This window comes from Lissotriton helveticus, chromosome 3_1, assembly GCF_964261635.1.
Source record: "Lissotriton helveticus chromosome 3_1, aLisHel1.1, whole genome shotgun sequence".
Lineage (NCBI taxonomy): Eukaryota > Metazoa > Chordata > Amphibia > Caudata > Salamandridae > Lissotriton > Lissotriton helveticus.
In genome coordinates this window covers 818,823,649-818,847,999 of record NC_136061.1, presented here as the reverse complement: position 1 = coordinate 818,847,999, position 24,351 = coordinate 818,823,649, and the positions used below count along the sequence as shown (strand labels likewise).

At 46.5% G+C, this 24,351-nt stretch overlaps 1 protein-coding gene across 1 annotated transcript in view; it reads left to right on the top strand.

The window, feature by feature from the left end:
* Positions 1-24,351, top strand: part of SMAP2 (small ArfGAP2) — a 130,340-nt gene that overhangs the window by 63,218 nt on the left and 42,771 nt on the right. Inside the window, exon 8 of the mRNA XM_078681104.1 lies at positions 12,622-12,784. Coding sequence (XP_078537230.1) covers positions 12,622-12,784 — 163 coding nt within the window. The remainder of the gene's footprint in view (positions 1-12,621; positions 12,785-24,351) is intronic.

Below are 24,351 nucleotides of genomic sequence, written 5' to 3'. Positions count from 1 at the left end.
AAACCCTGGCTTACAAAATTGTAGAGTTGCAGCATCTCCATCAATGGCGTAGCACTGATGCAATTAAGAGAAATTGCAAACACAACAATGATGGACAGAATGTGGATCAATGTCACACATTCACCCCAGTCAAAAGATCTGGGCCCAAATCCATCGTTTTTCCACTCCACACCACCCTGGGTTAGACAATGGCGATATGCAAATCAGCGCTGACCCTGTGCCCCATGGGAACAGTCCAGTCCGAACTACAAAAGCCATGTCCTTCCCAGAACGGAAACAAGCATCCGAGGACCGGCCCGGTTTCGAGGTAACACCTCATCAGCCCGGCTAGCTTGATTCCAGTGGTGTTGAGTGCCTGGGACTCACGTCTGAGCATCCCCAGTACACTTAGAGCGGTAACTGCAAACACAACAATGATGGACAGAATGTGGATCAATGTCACACATTCACCCCAGTCAAAAGATCTGGGCCCAAATTAAGAGAAATTGGGCATCTGCCCACCAGTTAGCAGTACAATGCAGGCTAATGTGTGGTGCAGTAACCCTTCACGCCCGGTGTCCGGCGCCACAGCAGCACCTGCATTAATAAACCTATGCCCCTGGTTTTCGTTTTTATTAAAATGGCACTCTTTATCCTTACTGAAGGGGTGACAAGGCCCTCCCTATCTGTAATACAGAAAAAGATGGTGCAGTTTCAGCGATTAGATGGTCTTGGGAGTGATCCCTCATTTGCATGGTGGCCTCCCTGTGAAAATGGCAACGAGTGTCATTTGCCCTGGCACGTGTCTTCATCCCAGAACATAAAATAGGCCAAAATTGCCCCCGAGGTGAGGACAGAGTATTGCCATCCATTCACTGGTGAGCATTGGCCCCCACACTTCCTTCTGTCTTAGGGGGGCTGAGAACCCCCAAGGGCAAATGAAAAGTCTCTATCGCAGAAAAGACCCAAGGCCCCCTTCAAAGAAACCAATGTCCAGGAAGCAAATGCACACAACATGCCCTACCTAAGCAGACCGGATATACGCCTGTGCACCCAACAGTCCCATAGGCGGATGCAGCAGACCGGAATTACAATCTCCCTTGATGGTACCTGCCATCTTAATTAATAATAACACAGCTTGCATGGCCTAACTGCTAAATGGCACCAGATGCTATCTTTTCTCTTTCCTTGATTGACATTTATTTATTTATTTATTTATTTATTTTTTTGAAAGTTTTATATAGCGCGGACAAGATCCTTGCGGATATCAGAGCGCTTTACATAGGAGTACATGAGGGAGCATAGTCAGACGGGTAAATCAGATGAGCAAACAGTACATCGTCAGACAAATAAATCAGAAGGAGCAAACCGTACAATCAAATAAAACATGCATAGGGTGCAATATGAGCTAGCGATCGGTGCATTAAAAACAAGTAGAAGTATAATACTGCAATAAAAGGCATACATTCGCTAGTTGATAGTCTAAAGAGGCCATTTCTTAGGGTGCTATATGAGCTAACGATCGGTGCATTATAAACAAGTATAAGTATAATACTGCAATAAAAGGCAGACACTCGTTAATTAATAATAGTCTAAAAAGGCCATTTCTTAGGATGCTATATGAGCTAACTATCGGTGCATTAAAAGCAATTGGAGGTATGATACTGCAAAAATGGCAGACATTCGCTAATTAATATTAGCCTAATGAGGCTTTCTTAGGGTGTGTTCAAGTAGTGAGAAAGACTAGTCCAGGATGGCCGACACAGAGAGAGAGAGAGAGAGAGAGAGAGAGAGAGAGAGAGACCAGTCTAAGATGGCAGCCATAATGTAGGGATTACAGAGTTTGGTTTCCCTTTCTACTCTGGGAATGTCGAGTTAGTCCATCTTCCATGTTGATTGAGGGGGAGAGCAGAGTTCAGCTTCTATGCTGCTAGATGGTGGCTTATCTCTGTTTTGCTGCTCCCTGACCGCGTTGGTATGTAGCTTCATGGTCATCTGGTGGGCGGGGGGGGGGGCGATTTTATGGTTCCAGCTTTATGGCCCCAGCCAGGTTAGCCAATGGAGAGTGAAAAAGCCCGCGAAAATACCAGTCACATAAAGATATCAGTATAGAAGTCCGGGTAAAGAGTAAAAAACCTGCATGAGTGTTTAAGATTATGGGATTGCGAGTAGTTGCCCTTCGAGTCGCCCCTGAAGCTGTTCAAATAGCTTTGTGTGCTGTATTCCAGGCAGAGAGTGAAAAGACCTGCATGGGTATTTTGGTAAATAGCTCTGCGTGCAGTTACCTTACAAATCACCACTGACGCTGCTGCTCACATCAGGCTTCTCCCAAGTTGCGCAGTGGTTGCCCCCAACACACCGGTAAACAGGGCATACCGGCACTGTGAGGGGGGAGGGGGGGGGAAGCCTCCCGCCAAAATGCTGCCCCAAACATCTAGATAATGGCACACCGGAGCCGTTCCAGATGCCCCCCGTTCCGTACTCACCGAACCACTGGACGGCGGGGGGGGGGGGAGGGGGAGGGAGGCCTCCCGTCGAAGCACTACTGAAGACACACCACAGGGCACACCGGAGCCGCTCCAGACGCCGACCGCTCCGTTCTGAAAGAATCCTTGGAGGGGGGAGCGCTTGTTCACCCGCGCCGGCTCAGCCAGCGCCGACCCCCTTCCTCAGCGTCACCGATCCTATGCTGCCGAGGGTTTATTACTTAGAAACAGGTGCTTATTACACCTAGCAAAAATGGAAGGAACCTCAAGAGAGTCCCGCATTGGCCCAACATAAATTTTTTCACCAGGCCTCGAAAACCAGCATTGGTGCAGTTGCTGTCTAGTGCAGCTAAAACAAATTTTAAAAGGCTCTTTGACGCAGCTATTAGCACTGGATGCATCATAGTCCTTTTTTATTATTATTTTTAGCCATGCTGAACAGCAGCAACGCTGCTTTGCAGCAGGGCTACAAATCATTACCGAAGTGGGCAATGCCCATGGTGAACATCATGAACAAAAGGCAATGACTGTGCCAATAGTCTAAAAGGAAAAACCTATTAGTGTTGCCAATGCTTGTTAGGTCTTGGTACAACACCGCTGTGATTCCGAGCAAATCTGTTAATCTGCCCATGCATGAAAAAAGCAATTATGTTCAGGTCCATGTCTTAGTGAAAATACATTTGGAAGCTTATAACGTGTTCTCACAATAAAAGCAGATAACAAGCTGTTGTCACAATCAAATCCATTTCAAAGGAGAAAAGGGTTTCTTTGAAGTGCATCTGGCTTAGTAAACCATTGCTACAAATGGCAAGAAGTTCAACAAGGGTGTCAGGGAAGAAGAAAAAATAGGAGTACTGCCTCAATCACAGATCGATCAGCCAAAGGACAGCAATGAAGCTGAAGCAATCAGTACTTGGTCCATGCTCCAGCCAAAAGAAGACGAGGTGAAGCCAGTATGTTTTGGACAATTATAAGACAGCAAGTAAGAGTGACAATGAAGCCAACAAATGTTAAGCAATGGGTGGGCTCCAAACCCCTTGTATATAATATCTGTCACAAGCAAGAGCACATGCAGTGCATGCGCTGCAGCAGACGAGACCGAAAAATATGCCATGTCTGCTTTGTGGTGATTTTAGATATTTCCCCTCGGTAGTCAGGCTGGTCCACTACCAGACTGTGAAAGAGCAGTGGGTAAGCCAGACACTCCAGGAGCGTGAGAAGTGCAAAAGGATGCATAGGTGCAGAGAGTAGCAATGTGCCTGTGTAGCAGACCATTGTGGTTTTCATAAGAATGTGCTAGTCTGCTTATACGCTGTGCACTGGTGCTTGCCTAGATCAGTACTAAGTGCCAGTTTATATAACAGGGCTCTCTTGTATTTGTATTCTTTGTTATACCTCTCACCTACACAACATTCAATAAGCCTATTTGTATGTGTGTGTGGTTTTAGTTTGTGTAATTCAGTTTTTAGGTTCATGGACAGTTGGCCATGTATTTGTTTCTACATTTCAGACATGCTGAATCATAAGTCATGGCTCCAGCTAAAAGTTAAAATTTCTCACCCAGTGCTCATGCTCTCACAGGGCAATCTGTTGACATGATCATAGGTGGCTGCTGTGCGTCAGTGTCATTGAATCATGTGTGAGGCCACAAAATCAGACACACAGAAGTGCATCTATTATTTCTCATTCTGTGAAATCCACACCAGGCTGCTGTAAGCGGGGATGTCCCACGTGCACAGGGATGAACCATTTTATTAGATATTGCTGTTCTGGCAGCGCCAATACCAGTGTGTGACTCTCGGTCATTGTGAATTACTTTTAGGATATCAGTGTCGAGATCCTTGTGCAGCCAGTATGCAGTAAGCATCTGGAGATCCATTACGAGTCACGGATGGAACATTTCCATGATATTATCAAACATTGCCTGCATCAAGCACAGATGCATGCAGTTTCCAATACCCTGCAGAGCACCTACAGAGGGTTTCTTTACAATCTGAAAACTACCCAAATTTGCAAATGTGGGCCAAGTTTGTCGCTATTTGATTTGCTAATGGGGCCACTTACTTTGGTCATCAATACAACAGGAGTATCAAGGGGAATACCAGGACAGCCAGCCCCCCACTCAGTGAATTAATGTCAATAAATAGCTGTCCCTACAGGAATACACAAGGCAACGTTTATAATTAGCGGCCCAAAACGTGTCAAATCAATTTAAGACATAATTTTATATAAACCAATGAACTCAATTGGTCATCAAGCCGCAGTGTATCCTATTTCTAAAAAGAAATAAACCACCACCACAAATCTGGCCGTATGATTGAATGCGCACCGAGCCCGAGGTCACGGTGATACAAACCCGTGGGCATTCAGCAAGAGGACGCAATCATACGACGCGTTCGTTTCGTTTATTTCTGTGAGGTTGCCGGTATGCAGCAGTAACGCAATCAGAAGGTTCTGATATAAATCCCTATTGAAAACAATAATCTGGATCCCTAGCCCTGACGAAGTTGCTTCAAATTGATTATAGCAACGAAACATGTTGGCTAGTTATTATTAATTGGTGACTTGATAGGAGTCAATTTTAACGTGGAAAGGCTTACAGCAAGGAATAAAGATTATGGGTGGCAAGTAAGCTTTACCAATTTTTATAGGTGAGAATTATATCTCTGGTTCTCACGGGATCCTTTGAACACATGCACAATTTCTGCACACATAGGAAGTACATTCACATTTAGGTTGCTTACTTCTTATCTTTTTGTTTCTGTTTTCATTGGGTTGTGCATTTGTTGCACTATATATGCCCATTTTACCATTGGAAAGAAGGTAACCGATGATGAGAAGTGGGTCACTGGCGAGTACCAGTCAGTGTTTTCCCCCTTGGTGTTGCTACCGTGAGGTGCCTTCTTTCCTTCCCACTTACTTTGGTGCCTGGACCACTTTTCAGTCCCTGTCATGAACTATATATGGCTGATAGCCAGGAAGTATCAAGAGCTGCTGAACAGTGTAATATGACAGCTAAATATTATGTTGTGCAGTAGGTAAAGCATATATGGCAACATTTTAGAACAGGAAAGTGAGATATTTAAATAAAAGAATTGGCAGAATGTATTTTCCCCATTGGCTTCTATTGCGACAGATGCACCTTCAGGTGGGATATAGCCAAAATAAAGCCATTTATTGCCTCAGAAATCGGGAGTCTCCCACCTGAATTGGGTTTATTAGCATGTTTGGGTAAACCCAGTAGGGGCTGCTACCATGCATCAGTGGTGGGGCAGGGAGGGAGGGGTTAAATAAAAGAGAAACGAAAAAATAAAAAAATAGATAAAACTTACCTTACTGGCGGCCGCCTCTCCTCCGTCCTTCTTGCCGATGCAGGAACAGGAAGCACCCAGGCTTCCAGACTCCTCTAGCCAATCACGACACTGCTGATAGCAGCGTTGCGATTGGTCTGAGCACCGTGGCTCGGCGCTCAGAGGGAGAATGGGAGGCTGGGAATGTTTCCCACCAGGCTGTGTATTACAGCCTGGTGGGTAACATGCACAGTGCGCAGGGCTGTTTGGCCGGCCCAAGATGGCCGGCCAAGCCGTTATGCGCACTTTGGGAGTGCAACCACTCCTCCCCTGCTCTTTCGGCAGCCCAGACCAGCCCCGCATCTGGAGATCCGTTAAGGGGAAAATAAAATTATAATAACCTGGCGCTATTATCATTTTATTTTTCTTGTGGGGCAATGCTCCTCCGCCTTAGCGGAGGAGCCCTCACTGGGTAAACCTCCACATATTTGTTGGCAGGGGCAAATGGGGCCAGTTACAACACATTGTCCACTTTTTTTGCCAACTTGTCATCCATTAGATTTAACCACAGAGGGGTCACCAGGGGTCGCAGGACTTTGTGATCCCTGGCTTCAGAGGGGACAAAATCAGTGTCTGGAATAGAGGGGTGGCTCATCCTAGTGGACGTCGGTTGGGGTTCACCTTTTTTGGTTTTCTGTCATTTTTATTTTAATACACAAACAGTGAATAATATTATTTTCTATTCGTGCAATAAAAAATGGAGTTCAATTAGCTGGAATATGACACTATCTGGCAACCAAAGCAAGTAAAAATGCTTTTAAATGTATGTTGTATGCATGCTTGCGGGTGACTGTGTGAGAGAGAGCGTGTGAATGTGTGTGTATATTTAAGCATGTGTGTGGGTCAAAGTAAAGGTCAAATGGCATGTTCTGTCACTTCTGCTTCCCCAGGCATATTGTTGAATTAACGTCCAAGGATTTAACACCAGTGGCATTTATCAAACGGCGATCCGTGTGATAGTGCAAATATCACTTTATTTTTTTACATATTTTTCAGTTCATAGTTCCGTCTATTAAAGGATGATTTGATTTGAATTCCGTTTTCTTTTGTACTGCACTCCTTCCTGCCTAGAAGTGAAATCCACTGTCTACAGGACGGCCCCTTCCTTTCAGCCAGTTCGTATCCTTTGCATGCGTGGCTAACAGTCTAAAAATTGTATATTTTAAGTTCATTTAATTCACAGGCAGCTCCTATCCGTTTAAGCAGGTGCAGCACCAATAATTCAAACAAGCGTAACACCAAGATCACACATGCAAATAGGACAGAGTCAGAGTGCCCTAGATGTGGGTGCACACAGCTGTGTGGGTTGAGGGTTGGCTGGATGTTTTCACACGTTTGCAACAGAGCATGACTTGCACCATGAATGTGACTGCAAACTGAGGCCAGGAAGGAAGCTGTAGCGCAGACGCGGCACTCTGATAACTTTTTTTTAACTTCTCGGATTTTCCTTTGTTGGTCTGCCATCAGGAGGCCTGTGAACACTCGGCTGCCCCAGTTACACAGGTGCAACAAACGACGCACCAGAGGCAACGGCGTAGTAGGCACATATGGCTTAATTAGCTATACTACGATAGAAGCAGGACTTCCAGTTCCTCCACAGCTCTAAAATAGCAATTCGCGTGCTCCCTGACCCCTCTCATTGTTATCCCCTGACAATGAAAATTATTGAGTCTAAATTCGTTTAACATTGCGACATCTTGCGGCAGTCAGTTGTCAGTGCACGCCAACTTTACTGTCAGCCTTATATATGTAAAGGGATCATCAACGTCCGCTCTTGTTTGTGTTTTGAAATGGGGCCACCATTGTAGTCGACACAAAATAGTCCGCTCGCTAGTCAGGTGGCAGTATTATCCGTGAAGATGGGCTGAAGTAAATTGATGAACCATGTGAGACACATCAATTGGAGTGTAGGGCTTAGAAACCTCCGAGGCACTTGGAACCATTCACAGATATTAGACAAGCGAACACAGTAAATTCTCCAAAACTCACATGCAAGAAAGTGCGTTCCTGCTGCACGTGACAACAAAAGGTTGAGTACACGTGCTGTTTTCTCACTTGGGACACACTGCCTGCACCCGATTCAGGGGCAATGTTTATCTTTTTTTTTTTTTTTTTTACATTCCAGCATATTTCCTCACTGTGCTGAGAAGTAACCCGGAGTGAGCTGGACTGTCCCAGGCATATAGGGAAGCTGAGGGCGTTCTAATCACGGAAATCTCAGAAAACAAGCAAAGTACCCCCCCCATATATCCCGACCTGCCCCGCGCTAGAACTGCTGCACGCGCACCAGCGCGAGACACCACAAAAACGATCCCGTTCCCCACAAAAACGATCCCGTTCCCCAGGTTCAGGCATAAGTACTGCACGAGGTGGGAGCGCACGAGACGTCGCCGTGAGCGTGCACGCAAGCTGAGGAGAATCGCCGGAGAAGACATGGAGCCTGATGCCGATGCCGAGACTGACCTGCTGCGGAGGGAGAGGGACACGTGGAAAGAGCCCGGTGAGTGGGGGAGTGGGGGGGGATGTGTGCGTGTGTGTGTGTGTGTGTGTGTGTGTGTGTGTGTGTGTGTGTGTGTGTGTGTGTGTGTGTGTGTGTGTGTGTGTGTGTGTGTGTGTGTGTGTGTGTGTGTGTGTGTGTGTGTGTGTGTGTGTGTGTGTGTGTGTGTGTGTGTGTGTGTGTGTGTGTGTGTGTGTGTGTGTGTGTGTGTGTGTGTGTGTGTGTGTGTGTGTGTGTGTGTGTGTGTGTGTGTGTGTGTGTGTGTGTGTGTGTGTGTGTGTGTGTGTGTGTGTGTGTGTGTGTGTGTGTGTGTGTGTGTGTGTGTGTGTGTGTGTGTGTGTGTGTGTGTGTGTGTGTGTGTGTGTGTGTGTGTGTGTGTGTGTGTGTGTGTGTGTGTGTGTGTGTGTGTGTGTGTGTGTGTGTGTGTGTGTGTGTGTGTGTGTGTGTGTGTGTGTGTGTGTGTGTGTGTGTGTGTGTGTGTGTGTGTGTGTGTGTGTGTGTACACGCGCGCGATTGAGAGGCTGACTGGCTGTGTACAGTTGGAGCAAGAGATGTGCACGGAGGGGGGGGCGTGCGCGTCCACGAGGTGCAATCGGCGCTTGTGCCCCGGTCTGTGGTCCCTTCAGAGCTAGGTGGGCAGCAATAGGTCTTTCGCTGACGCGAGACCTAAAAAGTTATATTAAGATGGGTGAGAAAAATAAGAAAGTAGGTTTAAATAAAAAAGAACAACTTACTATAATGAAAGTTGTGTTTAAATATCCTATTTCGACAGCGAAGACAATGGACCTTCCCGTACAGTAGAATTGTCACAGATCGTTCACCTCTTCGTTCTGCGTAGGCCTAATGTTTTGACAAGATTATGTGCACACGCCAGAATTATTTATTATGATGGTAAATATGGCAGACCCGTTTATCACTGAGCTCCAAGGAGATATTTAGGTATTTGTTTTGTAGTTGCCAAAAGCTGATGATTAACCTGGTTTGTTGAATAGTGGAATCTTCACAACAGCAAAGCAGGGTAAAATGCTCGCAGAGATTGAATGTTTTATGAATGTAAATCCTATTTATTGAAATGTTCACCTGTAAAATATGTGTTTGCATCTAGATGACAAATGCCTTTTTTGTGTTTTTGTGTACAATTAGATCTCCATCGTTTGCCTTTAGCGATCTTGCACATTCTATTCTTCAAACCATATTCTAATACATGGCAGCCTGTCATTTCTGTATAGAAGCCTATCCGGGCTGGTGGAACACAATACAGCTGGACCCGCCACGGGGGTGGGGTGGGGTGGGGAGGTGTTGTGGTAGTGGTAGTGAGAAGCACTGCTGACGTTTTTGTTACAGGGGGCCCATATTTCAGCACTGCGGGGCCCATATTTCAGCACTGCTGTAAAACCGGCCGCAACTGCTTGAAAACAAGCCCCCACCCTTCCAGCCTACCAGGAAAACGCCCGGTGCCCGCAACGGCCAGTCCTGCCCTGAAGCAGATCCCTAATTTCTTTATTAGAGGCAACTTGTGACATCTCTAGTCCCCTGTATGAAAGAAATGATATAGCGCCTAAACTGTAATAAGGCATTTCAATGGAGTTCTGACCTCATAAGAATGACTCTTGCCACACCTAGCATCCAAGAGAAAAAGGAGGGAACACAACATAATTAAAGCTGCACTTTACACAACAAAAGCAAAACCTGTCTTCTCTTCTTGTGATCTGTTTTTTTACATTAACAGCGACTAGCAGAAAGGAGCTATTTATGGCAATTTATTTATGAAAGAAATCTCTATGCAGGTTTATACAGGGCTTTAAGGGGGTGGGGGGTCTGTGGGCGTCTGAGCACCCCCAGTTTTTTTTGGGGGGGGGCTCAAAACTGGTCTCTAGGGGCCTCTTTTTTCGGACCTCAAAGGTAGGGTGACCAGACGTCTCAGTTTTTGTTTGGTGTTTCGGGTGAGCATGTGCGTCATTGTAGAAGGAAGGGAAATCCTTTGAGGAGAGACACTTTCTCTCGGGATTTCCCTACTCTTTGAACACGCAGCGCCACCACCTATGTCATCGTGCCAGCCATCGGCACAACAACAGCTGGTTAGAACCGGCACGACCATGCTAAAGGATCCACTGTTGGTTGTGCGCAGGGTGGGGCACAGTACAGGGTATAGAAAGAAGTACAACAACATTGTTACTAGTATATGAATGTTTCTGTGTTGTAGTAATTGCCCACATGATTGTAAACCGCTGAAGAGCATCCACGGTGTACAGACCACATGTTACCGAGTACAGAAAAAACGCTACCTTATACAGCACTAACTGCCCAAACATGCACACTACCAGTGCAGCCCTGCCCCTGTCGGCCCGTCATCTCTATGCTTATTTTATTATCCTTTGCTGGATGCGACTTCATGATTTTCTTAAGCACACAATGCTAGTTATCTTGATTTAAACCACGCCCCTACGTGGATAGGCCACATCCCTTTGAGAAATTTGTCACGCTCCTTTTAGGGCACCCCCACTTTTTTCCCACTTAAAGCCCTGGGTTTATACTTATTCAGAGCTGGAGCATTTTTTTTATCTGGCAAACTGATTTTAAAATCTTTTTGCAACAAATATCTAACTGCTGTTTATTGTTTACTTTTTCTATATTTCGTATGAAAGAGCAACACACTAATGAGTTAAGCAGGTTGTAGGAAGGCTGTTGGTGTAACCATGTATTATAAGGAATATATTTCCTCTGTCATATATTATAAGGAAATTGCAAGTCACCTTGGGGTTCCATGACCTTTTAGGAACTCTGCCTCATTCCTCTACATGGTCAACGAAACTCCTCGGTGACTTGCAATATCCTTATTATGTACTGCAGTGTATACTTTATCCAGTATATTGTAAACACACGTTTACTCATTTGCTACTGGTGTGGGAAGTAAATTCTATGTTCTTTCCACAATGCGGCTAAATGAATACAATATTTTTTGAGTGCATAGGGCTAAACCCTTGTTCTCATATATGCAGATCCGCTGAGTGTAATATGCCATTTATTACAATTGTTGAGAGACTGGAAGGGGCATCTTGACCTACTCGAGTTTCACCTCTTGTGAATCATGAGCCAACACTCGCAGAACGGTAATACGTAGCATATTAAACTCTAAACCTAATTAGGTTCATACTGTAAACATTTACAGCTTGTTGGTCCTTTTTATTGCACAACATGCAGTAGTATTAAAAACCCTATATTTCACAGGGACGGAACATTTTCACAGTTCATTGTGAAATGTGTTTTGCCGCAATAGAACAGTCCCAAAACGCTCTCCGCAGCTTTACTGCTGTCTTGTTTAATCAAGATTTTCTTTTCACAAATGATGGCCCAAACCTGGACGATCTTGTTCCAGTCACTATCCATTGTTAGCTGCACCTTCCAGGGAACATGGTTAAAAGTCTTAAAGCTTCTACAGACAATGCTTTTTTTAACACACCAAAGGGTGGGTTTTTTTTTTACATTCTACGTTCTTTACTACAGGATTAATCCCATAGGTCCGTACTTTTCTTCTCTTTTTACTAGAGACAGCAAAGCACTACAGTCCAGCATTTGTTATTCTTTCTCTTTAAAATATACCTTTTCAAGCTACCTCCCTCACAAGAAACATGTAATATAAAAACACAAAGAGTAGCCTGTAATATGGTTCTTTATTGCCATGTTCTGTTGGCACTTAAAATATACTTGCCGTTTTGGTTTATATTGTCATCAGAATCGCTCAATAGCAAAATAGGGCCATATTACAGTTTTCATTATGTATCTATCTAATATGGATGTACAAATACAGCAAGATAGAATATACATACCCGTACATCTGTCCATATAACCATAGCTAAATGAGTTAGTGTTTTCACTATTTTATTTATCAGAACTATATCTAGATTATCAGTTTGTATTGTCAGTATATCCTCAGTTAGTTCTATCTAGTTCAAGATACATATCCTCCATTTTCATTTTGATTTGTTTTTGGAAATTGTGTAGCACAATCTACTATTGGAGGTTCATAGTACCCTGTGCCTGTACACTTAGCACCTTTATTTCTACCTGCTCTGAATTCGAAATTGTAACTTGGCTTGTGGAGGGAGCAACTATTATAGATGAGGGGTGTAAAACCATTTAAAGTGGAAAAATATTAATTTACTCTGAGTTTTCAGTGCAGATTTCAGCTCCTTGGAACGAAACAGTCTTGTGATTCCAATATCTGCAACCCACTGGCACAAGGCTTAAGTGTTTTGAAAATACCTTGAAAGTAGCTGACATCCTTCCCTATATTTGCCACTTTTCCCAGGTACTTCCTTCTGCACCCATCACTGGAAGCTCCTGCTCCGTCCCTGAGAACCTGAATCTGTTTCCAGAGTCTGGCAGTAAAGCTGAAGAGTCTGGAAAGAAGATGTCCAAAGATTCCATCCTGTCCCTCTATGGGCCCCAAGTGCCTTCATTGCCAGCTCAAGGTACAGTTTAATTTCTTACATACTCCGCATCCTCCCCCTTCTTTCTTTTATAAGACTTGTAGCTGCTGAGCCTTAAACTTAAATCACTATACAGCCTTTTGACTAAACTGGGAAAAACAAAGTTCCTAACAGACATATTTTGGTGGAAACATAAACGCCCAGACTATATAAAAAGTCGATTTACCAAAATGTAAAAAAATTACTTTCTTGCTTAACAAAAGAAATACTTTTTGGATAAAAAATATTGAGGAAGCTAAGAACTCTTCAGTAGTTATGGATCTGATAGGGACTTCTAGCCTCAGATCCCTTACCTTTGAATATCCCCAGGTGTCAGGCTGGATGCAGAAGATTTACGAGCAGTGCCCCTGTGCACCGGTATGTTGGGCTGTCCAGTTGGGCGGCGCCATGCCACAAGTGATGTGCGCAGTACCCACATAGATACCACTTCGGTGCACTGATGTTGGTTCTTTTCTTTCTGGCCCAGTTAACATTGATCTGGATTGAGCTATCCCTCAGTCACATTTTGACTAGATTTTGCAACTTTGTCAATGTTTTTGAGATTTATTTCCCGATGAGAGGATGTCCCCCAAGAAATTGGCTGATTTCAAACCATGTGGAGTTTGTCATTGGCAAATGTCTGTGACAGACCCCCACTTGGTGTGTTTGTGATGCCTGGAGCCGGGACTCAACTCCAAGTCCTGTTCAGACTGCTGTGCCATGCACCCCAAGGTGCGCACTCAACGCTCGAGGTCCCGTCAGCCTGGGAGGTCCTGGAACTGTTCACAGAGCCTGTCTCGATGTTCATCCTCACATTTTAAGTCTTCAGGGAAGTTGGGGAGGTTCACAAGCATAAGTAGTTGAAGAAATCCAAACTCTTTTTGACTTCCCCTCGGCTGTGGAATTCATCCAACGAGACACAGAAGCATCTGCACTCTACGCTTGTGACCCGATGGTGCCTGATCCTAGGTCCGCTGCCTGCTTCTCAGATTTTTCTGGAGCACCCCCACCCAATTGAAGGAATATTATGAGTCTGTGCATCATATTGTTGGGCATCCCGGCCACTCTGGAACACCTTAGGGCTCCATGGGTGTGGGAGGGGCCCCTACTGGGAATACGCCTGCTGGTTCACCCTCGACGCCAGTCTGCCCCCAATGAGCCTGTTAGACCTCGCAACATTGGCATGGGTCTCCCTTCCATTTTTGCTGGTACCTCCTGTGTTTTTGCTATGTGTTTGCTGGTCTAGATGCTTTGGGCACTTTGCCACTGCTATTCAGTGCCAAAGTGCAAGTTCTCCCCATTGTATATTGTTGTATTGGATTAGTGACTCAATTATTGGTTCATTTGATTTACTTGTCAGACCCTAGTGTGCCCAGGGCCTGTAAATCAAATGCTGTTGGTGGGCTCGCAGCACTGGCTGTGCCACCCTCAGAAGCAGCTTGTAAAATGTGACTCAGGCCTGCCATTGCCAGTGTGTAGCCTGGGGCTGCCAGGTCTACTTGGCAAGTGCACCAACTTGCCAGTCCCTAAACCTTCCCTTTTCTACATATTAGTCACCCCTAAGGTAGGCCCAAGGGCAGGGTGCATTATATGTAGAAGGTAGGACCGGCCCTGATGTGTGTAGCATGTCCTGATAGCCAATTACCGCCAATTTTGTGTTTCACTATTGCAAGGCTACCTGCTTCCATGGGCCAGAATGAGCATATATAACATCTTATAATCCTAACTGACTCTGGGAACTAGGTAGAAATTCGAGTTCAGTATGCCTGAACATCAGAATGATAAAATGCATCTTTTAGTGAAGTTAGTTTTAACATTCTTTGTTTGAAAATACCACTTGTAGAAAGTAGGTATTTTCATGCCTAACCATCCAAGCCTGCCTCTGCTAGTTTGTGTATTACATGTCTGGTTTGTGAGTGACAGGGGCTGGGTGGCTCCAGGAGACAGGGTGAGTCAGCACAAGGCTAAATAGACCTATCTGCATGAGGAGTGGTGGGAGGGGTAGCACCTGGTCCTGAATAGGGCATGCCTGCCTTCCACAATGCTGGTTCCACCTCCTGTGGTGTGTCTGACCCTGGCCCACACTGACAATGGAAGAAGTTGTGCACTGGCAGAATGCACCCAGAACTGGTTTGGACTAGGTACAGACACTCTCTGCCTTCAGAGACAAATGATTTTGGTGTATAAAAGGGGGGACTCAGACCCCAGAACTTTAGATCACTTCTGGGTAGCAAGACGACCCTTTGCCAAGGAGAAAATCCAAGGAAGTCGAAGGAGGAGACTTCCCCTGTGCTGTTGGGGTTGGCCTGCAGTGGTTACTTTATTTGCCAAGGAAAGGAGAAAAGGAACTTTGTGGATACTTTTGCAATCTTGAAGAAGAATCTCAAAAGGCTTGAACTGTACTTGCCTCTTGCCTGAAGTCTCAGGGGTACAATACTTCACCCCCAGCTCCCCTGAATTCCCTTGCTGTGGAATTCTGCATGTAGAGAGGTGCCTACTGTTGTTTAGGCCCTCTGAGAAGACTGCGAGCCGCTGGGAGCTGGAAGCACGACGCAACGAGGAGAAGCGTTTCACCGCTGCAGCAGTTGCCTTTGCATCTCCGGAGAAGTGTGCTGCTGCTGCAGCTGTTCGCCGTTGCATCATCGATGAAGCACGTTGCATCACCAGAGAAGAGCGTCGCTGCTGCAGAGGTCGCATTCGCATCACCAGAGAAGTGTGTCGCAGGACCTGTAGCGGCTCAGAAATTATCGAGTTCTCCGCACGGCCGTCGGGCGTGCACGCATCACATCCAACAGTGTTGCATCGTATCAAGGCGCCATTTTTTCGCATTGCACCGTATCAACGCATCGCATCGAGGCACCATCTTGTCGCATCGCACTGGATCACAGTAAGAAACCGACGCATCACCTCCTCTCCGTTAAGGAACCAACGCATCACCTCACCTCCCCTGCAGTAAGGAACCGACGCATCCCCTCCCCCGTAGCAAGGAACCGACGCATCCCCTCCCCCGTAGCAAGGAAACGATGCATCACCTTCCCTGCGACCTTTTGTTTGTATTGCGTGAAGCATCCAAGGTACTTTCAGAGTAAAGTGTCGCATTTACCATCTACATTGAACTAAGCTATTTCTACCATTTTAAAGTCTATTTTTGATTACAGTATTGTGGATTTTTGTCGTTTGGTCTTGTTAAGTCTAGTAAATATTACTTATTTTTCTAAACTGGTGTGGTGTCCATTTGTAGTGTTTTAACTGTATTACTCTGTGTGTTCACAAATGCTTTACACTGCCTCTTAGATAAGCCTGTCTGCTCGTGCCAAGCTACCAAGGGGGTGAGCAGGGGTTATTTTAGAAGTGTACCCCCTTACACTGAGTAGAAGCAAGGGTCCTTATTTGGTCAAAGGCATCTACCGCTACCAACTAGAAAACCCCAGTTCTAACAGAGCCCTTGCTGGATCTAGAGGAGAGCCGCCGGTGAGACCTTCCTCAGCGGCTGCTCCAGTGCCGATGCCCCAAGGCCGCACCATTCCCATCGTCACACCGACTCCGACACGGAGATGGATGGGCGTCGTCTGACACCAACTGAGAACGTCCTCCCCGGAGCAGAGTTAGTATCATATTTAATTTATAGGCCTGGAGATGGAGACGTTTGGGAGGGGTCTCTGGACCTTTATCAAGAAGAACCAGTGTAGGAGGACAACTGGTATGAGGATCTGAGACAGGCCAGTGAGTTAGAAACCTCACCTGATATTGGTGTGGTTTCCCCGCCTACTGTGGCTTCAGAAGAGGGTGCCTCTTTTGCTATGGTGGTGCGCAGGGCGTCTGAGGTCTTGCCCTCAATGGCAATCAAAACTAATGCTTTGACTGAGGTGCTTCAGTCTGCAGTTTCCCCCTCAAAATCCTTATTCCCTTTTAATGAAGCCCTTACAAATGTCCTCCTTGGGCTTGGTTCAAGCCATGCACAGGGGCTCCTCTGAATAGGATGATTGCCCGCTTTCATCGCCCTGGTCCTGAGGATCCCAGTTTCCTTACCCAGCACCCCACACTGGGGGGCTTCGTGGTGCAAGCCTCCTCATCCAATAGTTCTCTAGTTTGTTCCCTATCACTCTACTGAATATGGAATCCAAGAGGCTGGATACCTTCAGTAAGAGAATCTGCTCTTCCACCAGCCTGACACTGCGGTTGGTAAACACCGCATGTCTATTGGGCTTTTATTCCCATACTCTTTGGGATTCTGTTGCGCAAGTGCTGCCTATGGTCTGGCCTGGGCCATACTCTGTCAGGTTGTTGCCAATGGGAGAAATGTTGCTAAGTTCTCTATCAGATGTGGACTTTACACGACTGACTTGCTAGGTAAGCAAATTTATGATTGATGGCATTGCAGCGCCACGTCTGGCTGAGAACATCTGGGTTTTCAGGGGATGTCCAGGCTTACCTCATGGACAAACCCTGTGATGGCTCTCACCTATCTGGAGAGAAAGCCAATTAAACGTTTGCGCACTTCAAGGACAGCAGAGCTACAGCCAGATACTTGGGGTTGTCTATGGCCCCTCATCCACCTCAATCTGCCTTCCTCCTTTTTGTGGCTACAGAACGGCTCTCCAACTGCGCTTTTACCCTTCCAGCCAACAGGCTTGCCAGCCTTTTCGTGGCCAAGGGCGCACGTCCTAGCAACCATGTGGGACAGGTGGCCAGCGGTCAGGTCAGTCAACCACCCTCCTGGCAGCTGTTGCTTTCAAGCCTCTTTAGTCCTCCCTCAGATCGTGATGGGCACCAAGTAGGAGGGAGGATACGCTATCACCTCTCCCACTAGCGGTCAGTAACATCAGATCGATGGGTACCTCAAGTTATCCAAAGGGGCTACTCACCCCTCGGCCCATCCCACCCACCCACCCACCAACCCACTTACGACCGGCAGATGAAGGACCACCTCTTCTTACTCGATCAAGAATTGCAGGCTCTCTTGGCCAAGGGAGCCATAGACAGGGTGCTAGCATCAGAAGTAGGTTGTGGTTGTTATTCCCTCTACTTTCTGGTACCCAAAAAGACAGAGGACTCAGTTCTCGATCTGTGCATTCTCAACCTCTTCTTGAAGAAGAAATTTAGAATGCTAATGCTCTCACAGGTGTTCCTGCACTGCACCCGGGAAACGGGATAGTAGCATTGCACTTGAAGGACGCTTATTTCCACTTCCTTGTCCTGCCGGCTACAGACACTATTTGTGATACACGGTGGGCCTGAAGCGTTTTCAGTTTGCTGTGCTCCTCTTCTGCCTTATCAGCGACCCTCGGGTGTTCACCAAGATGATGGCGATGGCCGCAACTCATCTGCGGAGGTCAGGGATTTCAGTCTTTCCCAACCTCGATGACTGGCTGTGAAAGATGGGTTCGCATCCAGTAGTCCTCTCCCACCTTCAGACTACGGCAAACCTCTTGCACTCGCCAGGGTTCACTATCGATATGCCGAAGTCACTCCTGACTTCCTATCAGACGCTCCCTTGATCGAAGCTGTTATGGAGACAGTTCAGTTTCTGACCTATCCTCATGAGTGGCGAGTCCAAGATATTCTGGCTATGATACTGATTTTTCATCCTCTATCCTGGGTTTCGGTGAGACTGACTCTGAAACTGCTGGGCCTCATAGCCTACTACAGCCTGCTTGTGATACCTTCCCGCTGGCATATGTGGGCTCTGCAATGTGACCTGAAGTTTCAGTGGTCGCAGCATCAGAGAAATCTCTCTGACATGGTTCATATCTCGGACGCAACTGCAAAGACCTGCAGTGGTGGTTAACAAATCACAAAGGGTCATCGGCAAACCCCTCTTCCTATCCCAACTAGATCTGACAGTGGTGACAGATACGTTACTTCTGGGATGGGGCAGCCATCTGGTAGAGGTGGCGATAGAAGACCTCTGGTCTTCGGTGAAATCCAGATTTCAGATCAATCATCTGTAGCTCCGGGCAATCCGGCTGGCATTGAAAGCCTTTCTACCCTCCATCAAGGTAAGGCTAGTGCTGGTGTTCATGGACAACACCACTGCTATGCATTACTGCAACAAACGGGGGGGAGAATAAGATCAGGCCATGGGTCCTTTGTCAAGAGGCCCTGTGTCTCTGGACATGGCTGGAATGTCAGGGCATATCCCTAAGGGTTCAACACCTGGCGAACTCTCTGAACATCAGGGTGGACAAACTCAGCTGAAGATGCCTAGCGGATCCCGAATGGCATCTCTACCCGCAGGGGTCTATCAGCAGTGGGGAGATACTTGGTTAGATCTGTTCCCCACTGCTGAGAATGTACAATGTACGCAGTTCTGCGTACTGGAGTTTCCAAGGCAGCTCTCGCTCGCAGACACTTTTTGCATCAAGTGGAGCTCAGGTCTCCTGTATACCTTCCTGCCCATACCACTTCTGCCCAAAGTTCCCAAGAAGGTCAGGACCGACTGGGCCCCAGCCATCCATCTGGTTCCGGCCTGGGCTTGGAGAGTTTTGTATCCTGAGCTGTTGAGCTTGGTAATCGGTCCTCTGATAAGGCTACCTCTTCCGTAGGATCTTCTGTTGCAGCAGTAGTAGAGGGGTCTCCACCCAAGCCTGTCAACACCCTGCCTTCTTCGGTGGAGATTGAGAGGCAACAGTTGACCGCTTTCGACCTTCCACCTGTAGTCTGCGATGTTATTCTGGCAGCCAGGTGTCCCTTCACCAAAACGGTATACGCCTGCCATTGGGGCAAGTTTGGGGCATGGTGTGCAGAAAAACAGACTGACCCCCTTTCTGCTCCTCTTGCTCAGGTTCTTTTCTTTAATCTTTCCATGGCCCAGCAGGGCTCTGCTCTGGATACCTTAAAGGGTTACTTTTTGGCTATTTCAGCATTTCTGCTGTAGCCTGACCAGCAATCTCTCTTCCAATCCCCTATGGTACATAGGTTCTTGAAAGGTTTTCAACATATGTTTCCTCCTCTTCCTTTCATCCTGCCTCAGTGTACCCTTAATCTAGTCCTGACGGTCCTTATTGCGCTTCCTTTGAGCCTTTGTATAACTGTCCTCTCAGGCTCCTTACCATTTAGACGGCATTCCTGGTGCCAATAATGTATGCCTGGAGTGTCGGTGAGCTTCAGGGTTTGTCATCGAAGCCTTTGAATTTGAACATCTATCCAGAAAAGCTGATTCTTCGAACTAGAGCTTCCTTTCTGCTGAAAGTCTTCACTCCCTTTCATGTAGGCCAGTCCATCACCCTGCCTACTTTATACGCTCTGCCACATCACTCTAAAGAAGAGCAACCTCACCGACTGGACCCAAAAAGAGCATTGTCGTTCTAACTTCACCACATGAACAAATTCCGGGTGGATGACCAACTCTTCGTGGTGTACGTTGGAGCGAAGAAGGGGTAGGCTTTGCAGAAGCGCACCATCCCCTGATGGACGTGCTCTGCATTAAGATCTGCTACACATTGGCCAAGAAGCACCCCCTGAGGGTTTGCAAGCTCCTTCTCCCAGAGCCAAGGCTGCGACCACTGCGTTAGCACTAGAGTCCCGGTCCTGGACATCTGCCTGGCAGCAACATGGGTGTCTCTGCACATGTTTACTAAACACTACTGCCTGTGCAGTACAGTACAGTCTGTCGGGATTGGCACTTTGCTCATTTTGTCCTGAAAGTCTTTTTGGTTTGAAATAGTTTTGCAAACCCACCTCTGGGGAGTATTGCTTGGTTATATATTCTAAAGTGATGAATGTGCGGTTAGAAGCCTCTATCAGCTGAGCAAGTTACTTGCCTCCGGTTACACCTCTTATGGTAGACTATCTAGCTGCAGATTCCTTACTTTCCCAAACATCGTCCCTGCTCCGCAAGTTGGGTTGTTCCCCTTTCAGGGCTCAAGTTTCCACAACGTGGTCCGACTTCTTCGTGGCTCCACGCTCCTGGCGTGGAAACCATGTCACCTATGACATCAGGCAGCACCACCTACAGGCGTGCAGGTGTACTGCTCAGGAAAAATTCCCAGATCTAGTCTAATGCCTTAGGATAATTCTAAGGTGAGGAATCTGGGGCTAGATAGTCTGTAGCAGATTAAGGCATTACCGAAGATAATTAACTTGTTCTACTCCGGCAGATGGTACAGGTCTGTTGCTTGTTGCGCAGATAATCAGATTGACCTCTTGAAAGCAGGTTGATCTGACATCCTCAAGTTATTGTTTTCTTTGGCTCTGGAAGTCTGTGTTGTGGGTAAAATGAAGGGGTAACTAGCAGCTTTGTCGATTTTTCATTTGCCTACCAGATCAGCCATCCCTTTTCAAGTCCCCACCCCCATTATTTTGCAATTCTTGATAGGTCTGATCAATAGGTTTACTTCCTCTCCTTTTGTTATGCCACAGAGGAATTTAAATCTGGTTCTTACATTGATGGGAGCTCATTTTGAGTCATAGTTGTTCCTTAAGACATTTAACCCTTAAGATAGTTTCCCTAGTTACCATTACTTTGGCCAGTAGTGTCCGTGAGTTGCAAACAGTGAGCGCCCGTCGCCACTTCACCATTTTATTTATCCCAACAACCTCTCAGAACCAGAGCTGCTTTTCTCCTGATGGTGGCGACCTCCTTCCTCCTGGCTCAATCTATAACACTGTAATCCTTCTATCTCTTATCCCCTACACTCCCTCAGCCGAGCCTACCTAGGAGTAGGAGAGACTGAACAGGCTGGAAAAAAATGGAGTGTGTTTTTGCATTGGCTGCACAAAGTACATCCGTGAGGATGATCAGCGTTACATGGGTATTTAGGCAACAGAAAAGGGCATTATCTGGATAGATTACTTTATTCACCTGACATGCTATGGCCCATAAAGATCTCCAAGAGGCTATTTGAGCACACTGTACAAGTGCCAAATCCTCAACATCTGTCTTGGCTGGTAAAGTTCCTGGAGCTGACATATGCAGAGCCACTACAGTTTTTCATTCATACCTTGGCCAAGCACTATTGCCTGGATGTTGAGATGAACAGGGACAGGCACTTTTTCTAATCTGTGCTACAGGACTCCCTGGTATAAACCGTCATAAAGGCCCTATATACCGCAGGTAGATCTTATTTAGTGATCTATTCTGCTAGTGGAAACTCTGTAGGTAGAAGTATCCATCAGAAAAAAGTTACTTACCTTTTGTATCGATCTTTCTGATAAATACCTTCTATTTATAGATTCTTCACTCACCCCTTATACTTCCCCTGTTGTTGGATCATTATGGACCGGCATAATACGTTTCCATTTTTCTGATGTTGCGCTATATATCATATCTGATATCCTTCTCATTCCCCCTGTCTCAGCAGTGCAAAGAAAAGATGACAAACTGACATTTGTATGACCATGCTGAATGAGGTCGGCTACATCACTCCTTCACTTCCAGGGTCTAATGGACCCAATGCCTACTACTATCTGGGCAGAGATTTTGAGAAATGTTCCGGACTTGACTGGGAGAGTATTCAGAAAATGAGCAGTCTGCAGGTTGATGGCGTATTCACTAGAAAGATTGTAATTGAAGGTCTAGACTGTTCATATTTTAGCAGGGTCACAACTGTTTTCCATATGGTTAGGTCCTAACCACGATGCTGTATTGGGCAAAAGAACAATGGGTTGCAATACTACCCCGAGGGATTGCCAGTTGTGGTTAAACTTCTTGTTAGAGTGTCTCCCATCACCTTTTGTGTCTTTTATATTGTCTTTTATATGAATACGATTGTGCCAGCCATTTCTTCAAGTGATCTCATATGCTATAGCTTTCTTGAAATGCACTCCATCACTGCAAATGAGGTTAAAATAAAACTCAAATAAGGTGAGTTAGAATGTTACTAATCTATAGTCACATATTTATACCATATATAGCAGTGTCTTGCATATGCTGTTAGTACCCTGTATATATGAGCAGAGTGTTGTGCCTATTTCGAGGCATGTATTTAATTTAAAAAAACATTTGTAAAGCGCGGCGTTCACCCTACGGTTTCTTGGCGCTATAGTAGTAGGTCCAGCAACTGGGGGCGGAGTGAACCTGGTGCAGGGAAGGAGGGACAAGTTACAAGGAAAAGGCCTGTTTGAACAGAAACGTTTTTAGGTCTTTGCGGAAGGAGGAGTATTGTGTGGCAGATCGTAAATGGTCGGGGAGGGAGTTCCAAAAGGTTGGGGCCAAAGTTGAAAAGTTGTCTCCCCCCCACTTTTTGCGTTTAAAACGTGGGATTTGCAGGAGGGATTTAGCGGAAGAACGAAGCTCTCTGACCGGGACATATTCATTGATCACAGAAGAAATGAAGGCTGGGGCAGTGCCCTGGCGGGCCTGAAAGACCATACAGCCGGTTTTAAAGAGGGAGCGTTCCTTGACAGGAAGCCAATGGAGCTCCTTAAGGAGGGGTGTAGAGTGGTGAAAACGTGGGAAACCATACACCAACCGAGCCGCTTGGTTCTGGACCATCTGGAGTTTGCGCAGGCTGTATGCAGGGATGCCGTTGTACAGGGCATTGGCATAGTCCAGCCGCGAGATCACCAGCACGGACATGATCAGCTTAAGTGCCTGGGGGGAAAAGAAACGGGAGACAGCGCGGATAGTTCGGAGAGTGAGGAAACAGGAAGAAACTACAGAGCTGATTTGTGAGTGTAAGGTGAGTTGGTTATTTATTTTGACACCCAGGGTTTTAACTGTGGAGGAAGGAGTGGGGGAGGGACCAAAACAAGAGGGCCAAAAAAAGAGAGTTCCAGGGACTGGAAGAACCACCTGTGAGAACCAACTCGGTTTTGTCCAGGTTCAGCTTGAGATGGTTGTGGTTCATCCAGTCCCTGATGAAAATCATAATGGACTGGAAGTTTGAGATAGAGAGGGGAGAAGAGGAGAGGTTAAAGATGAGCTGGAGGTCATCCGCGTAATTATAAACGGTGACCTCCAGCTGCTGAAGTGCCAGGATTAGAGGAGAGATGTAAAGATTGAATAATAAGGGAGAAAGAGAGGAACCCTGGGGGACACCGCAGGTGACTTGAAGTGGGGTGGTCGTGAAGTCCCCCAACCGAACCGCCTGGGTGCGGTCCCTCAGGAAGGAGGATAGCCAGACCAGGGCTGAGCCCTCAATTCCCGCCGCCCTGACACGTGAAAGTAAGATGGTATGGTCCACCGTGTCAAAGGCGGCGGAGAGGTCGAGGAGCACCAGAGCCTGATGTTTGTTGCAATCCATACCCTTCCTGAGGTTGTCCAAGACTGACACCACGACAGATTCGGTAGAATGCCTGGGGCGGAAGCCGGCCTGACGAGATGCCAGACCCCCATTTGCTTCTACATGGGTGCTGAGTACCGAGGTGACATGGCGCTCAAGCACCTTGCCCAAATATGGCAGCAGGGAAATGGGGCGGTAATTAGCTGAGATGGATGGGTCAGCGCCGGGCTTCTATGTATTATACACATATTTCTATATGAATGCAAAGGGCTTCACAATAGCAGAGGGCATTAAGAGTCTCACCATTGTTACTTAATGCTTATTCTATTTCAATGTATCCAACATGTTTGTTATCATAATATGGAAGTTAGAGCATTATGCCTCCTTTCGAACACCCTCTTCTGC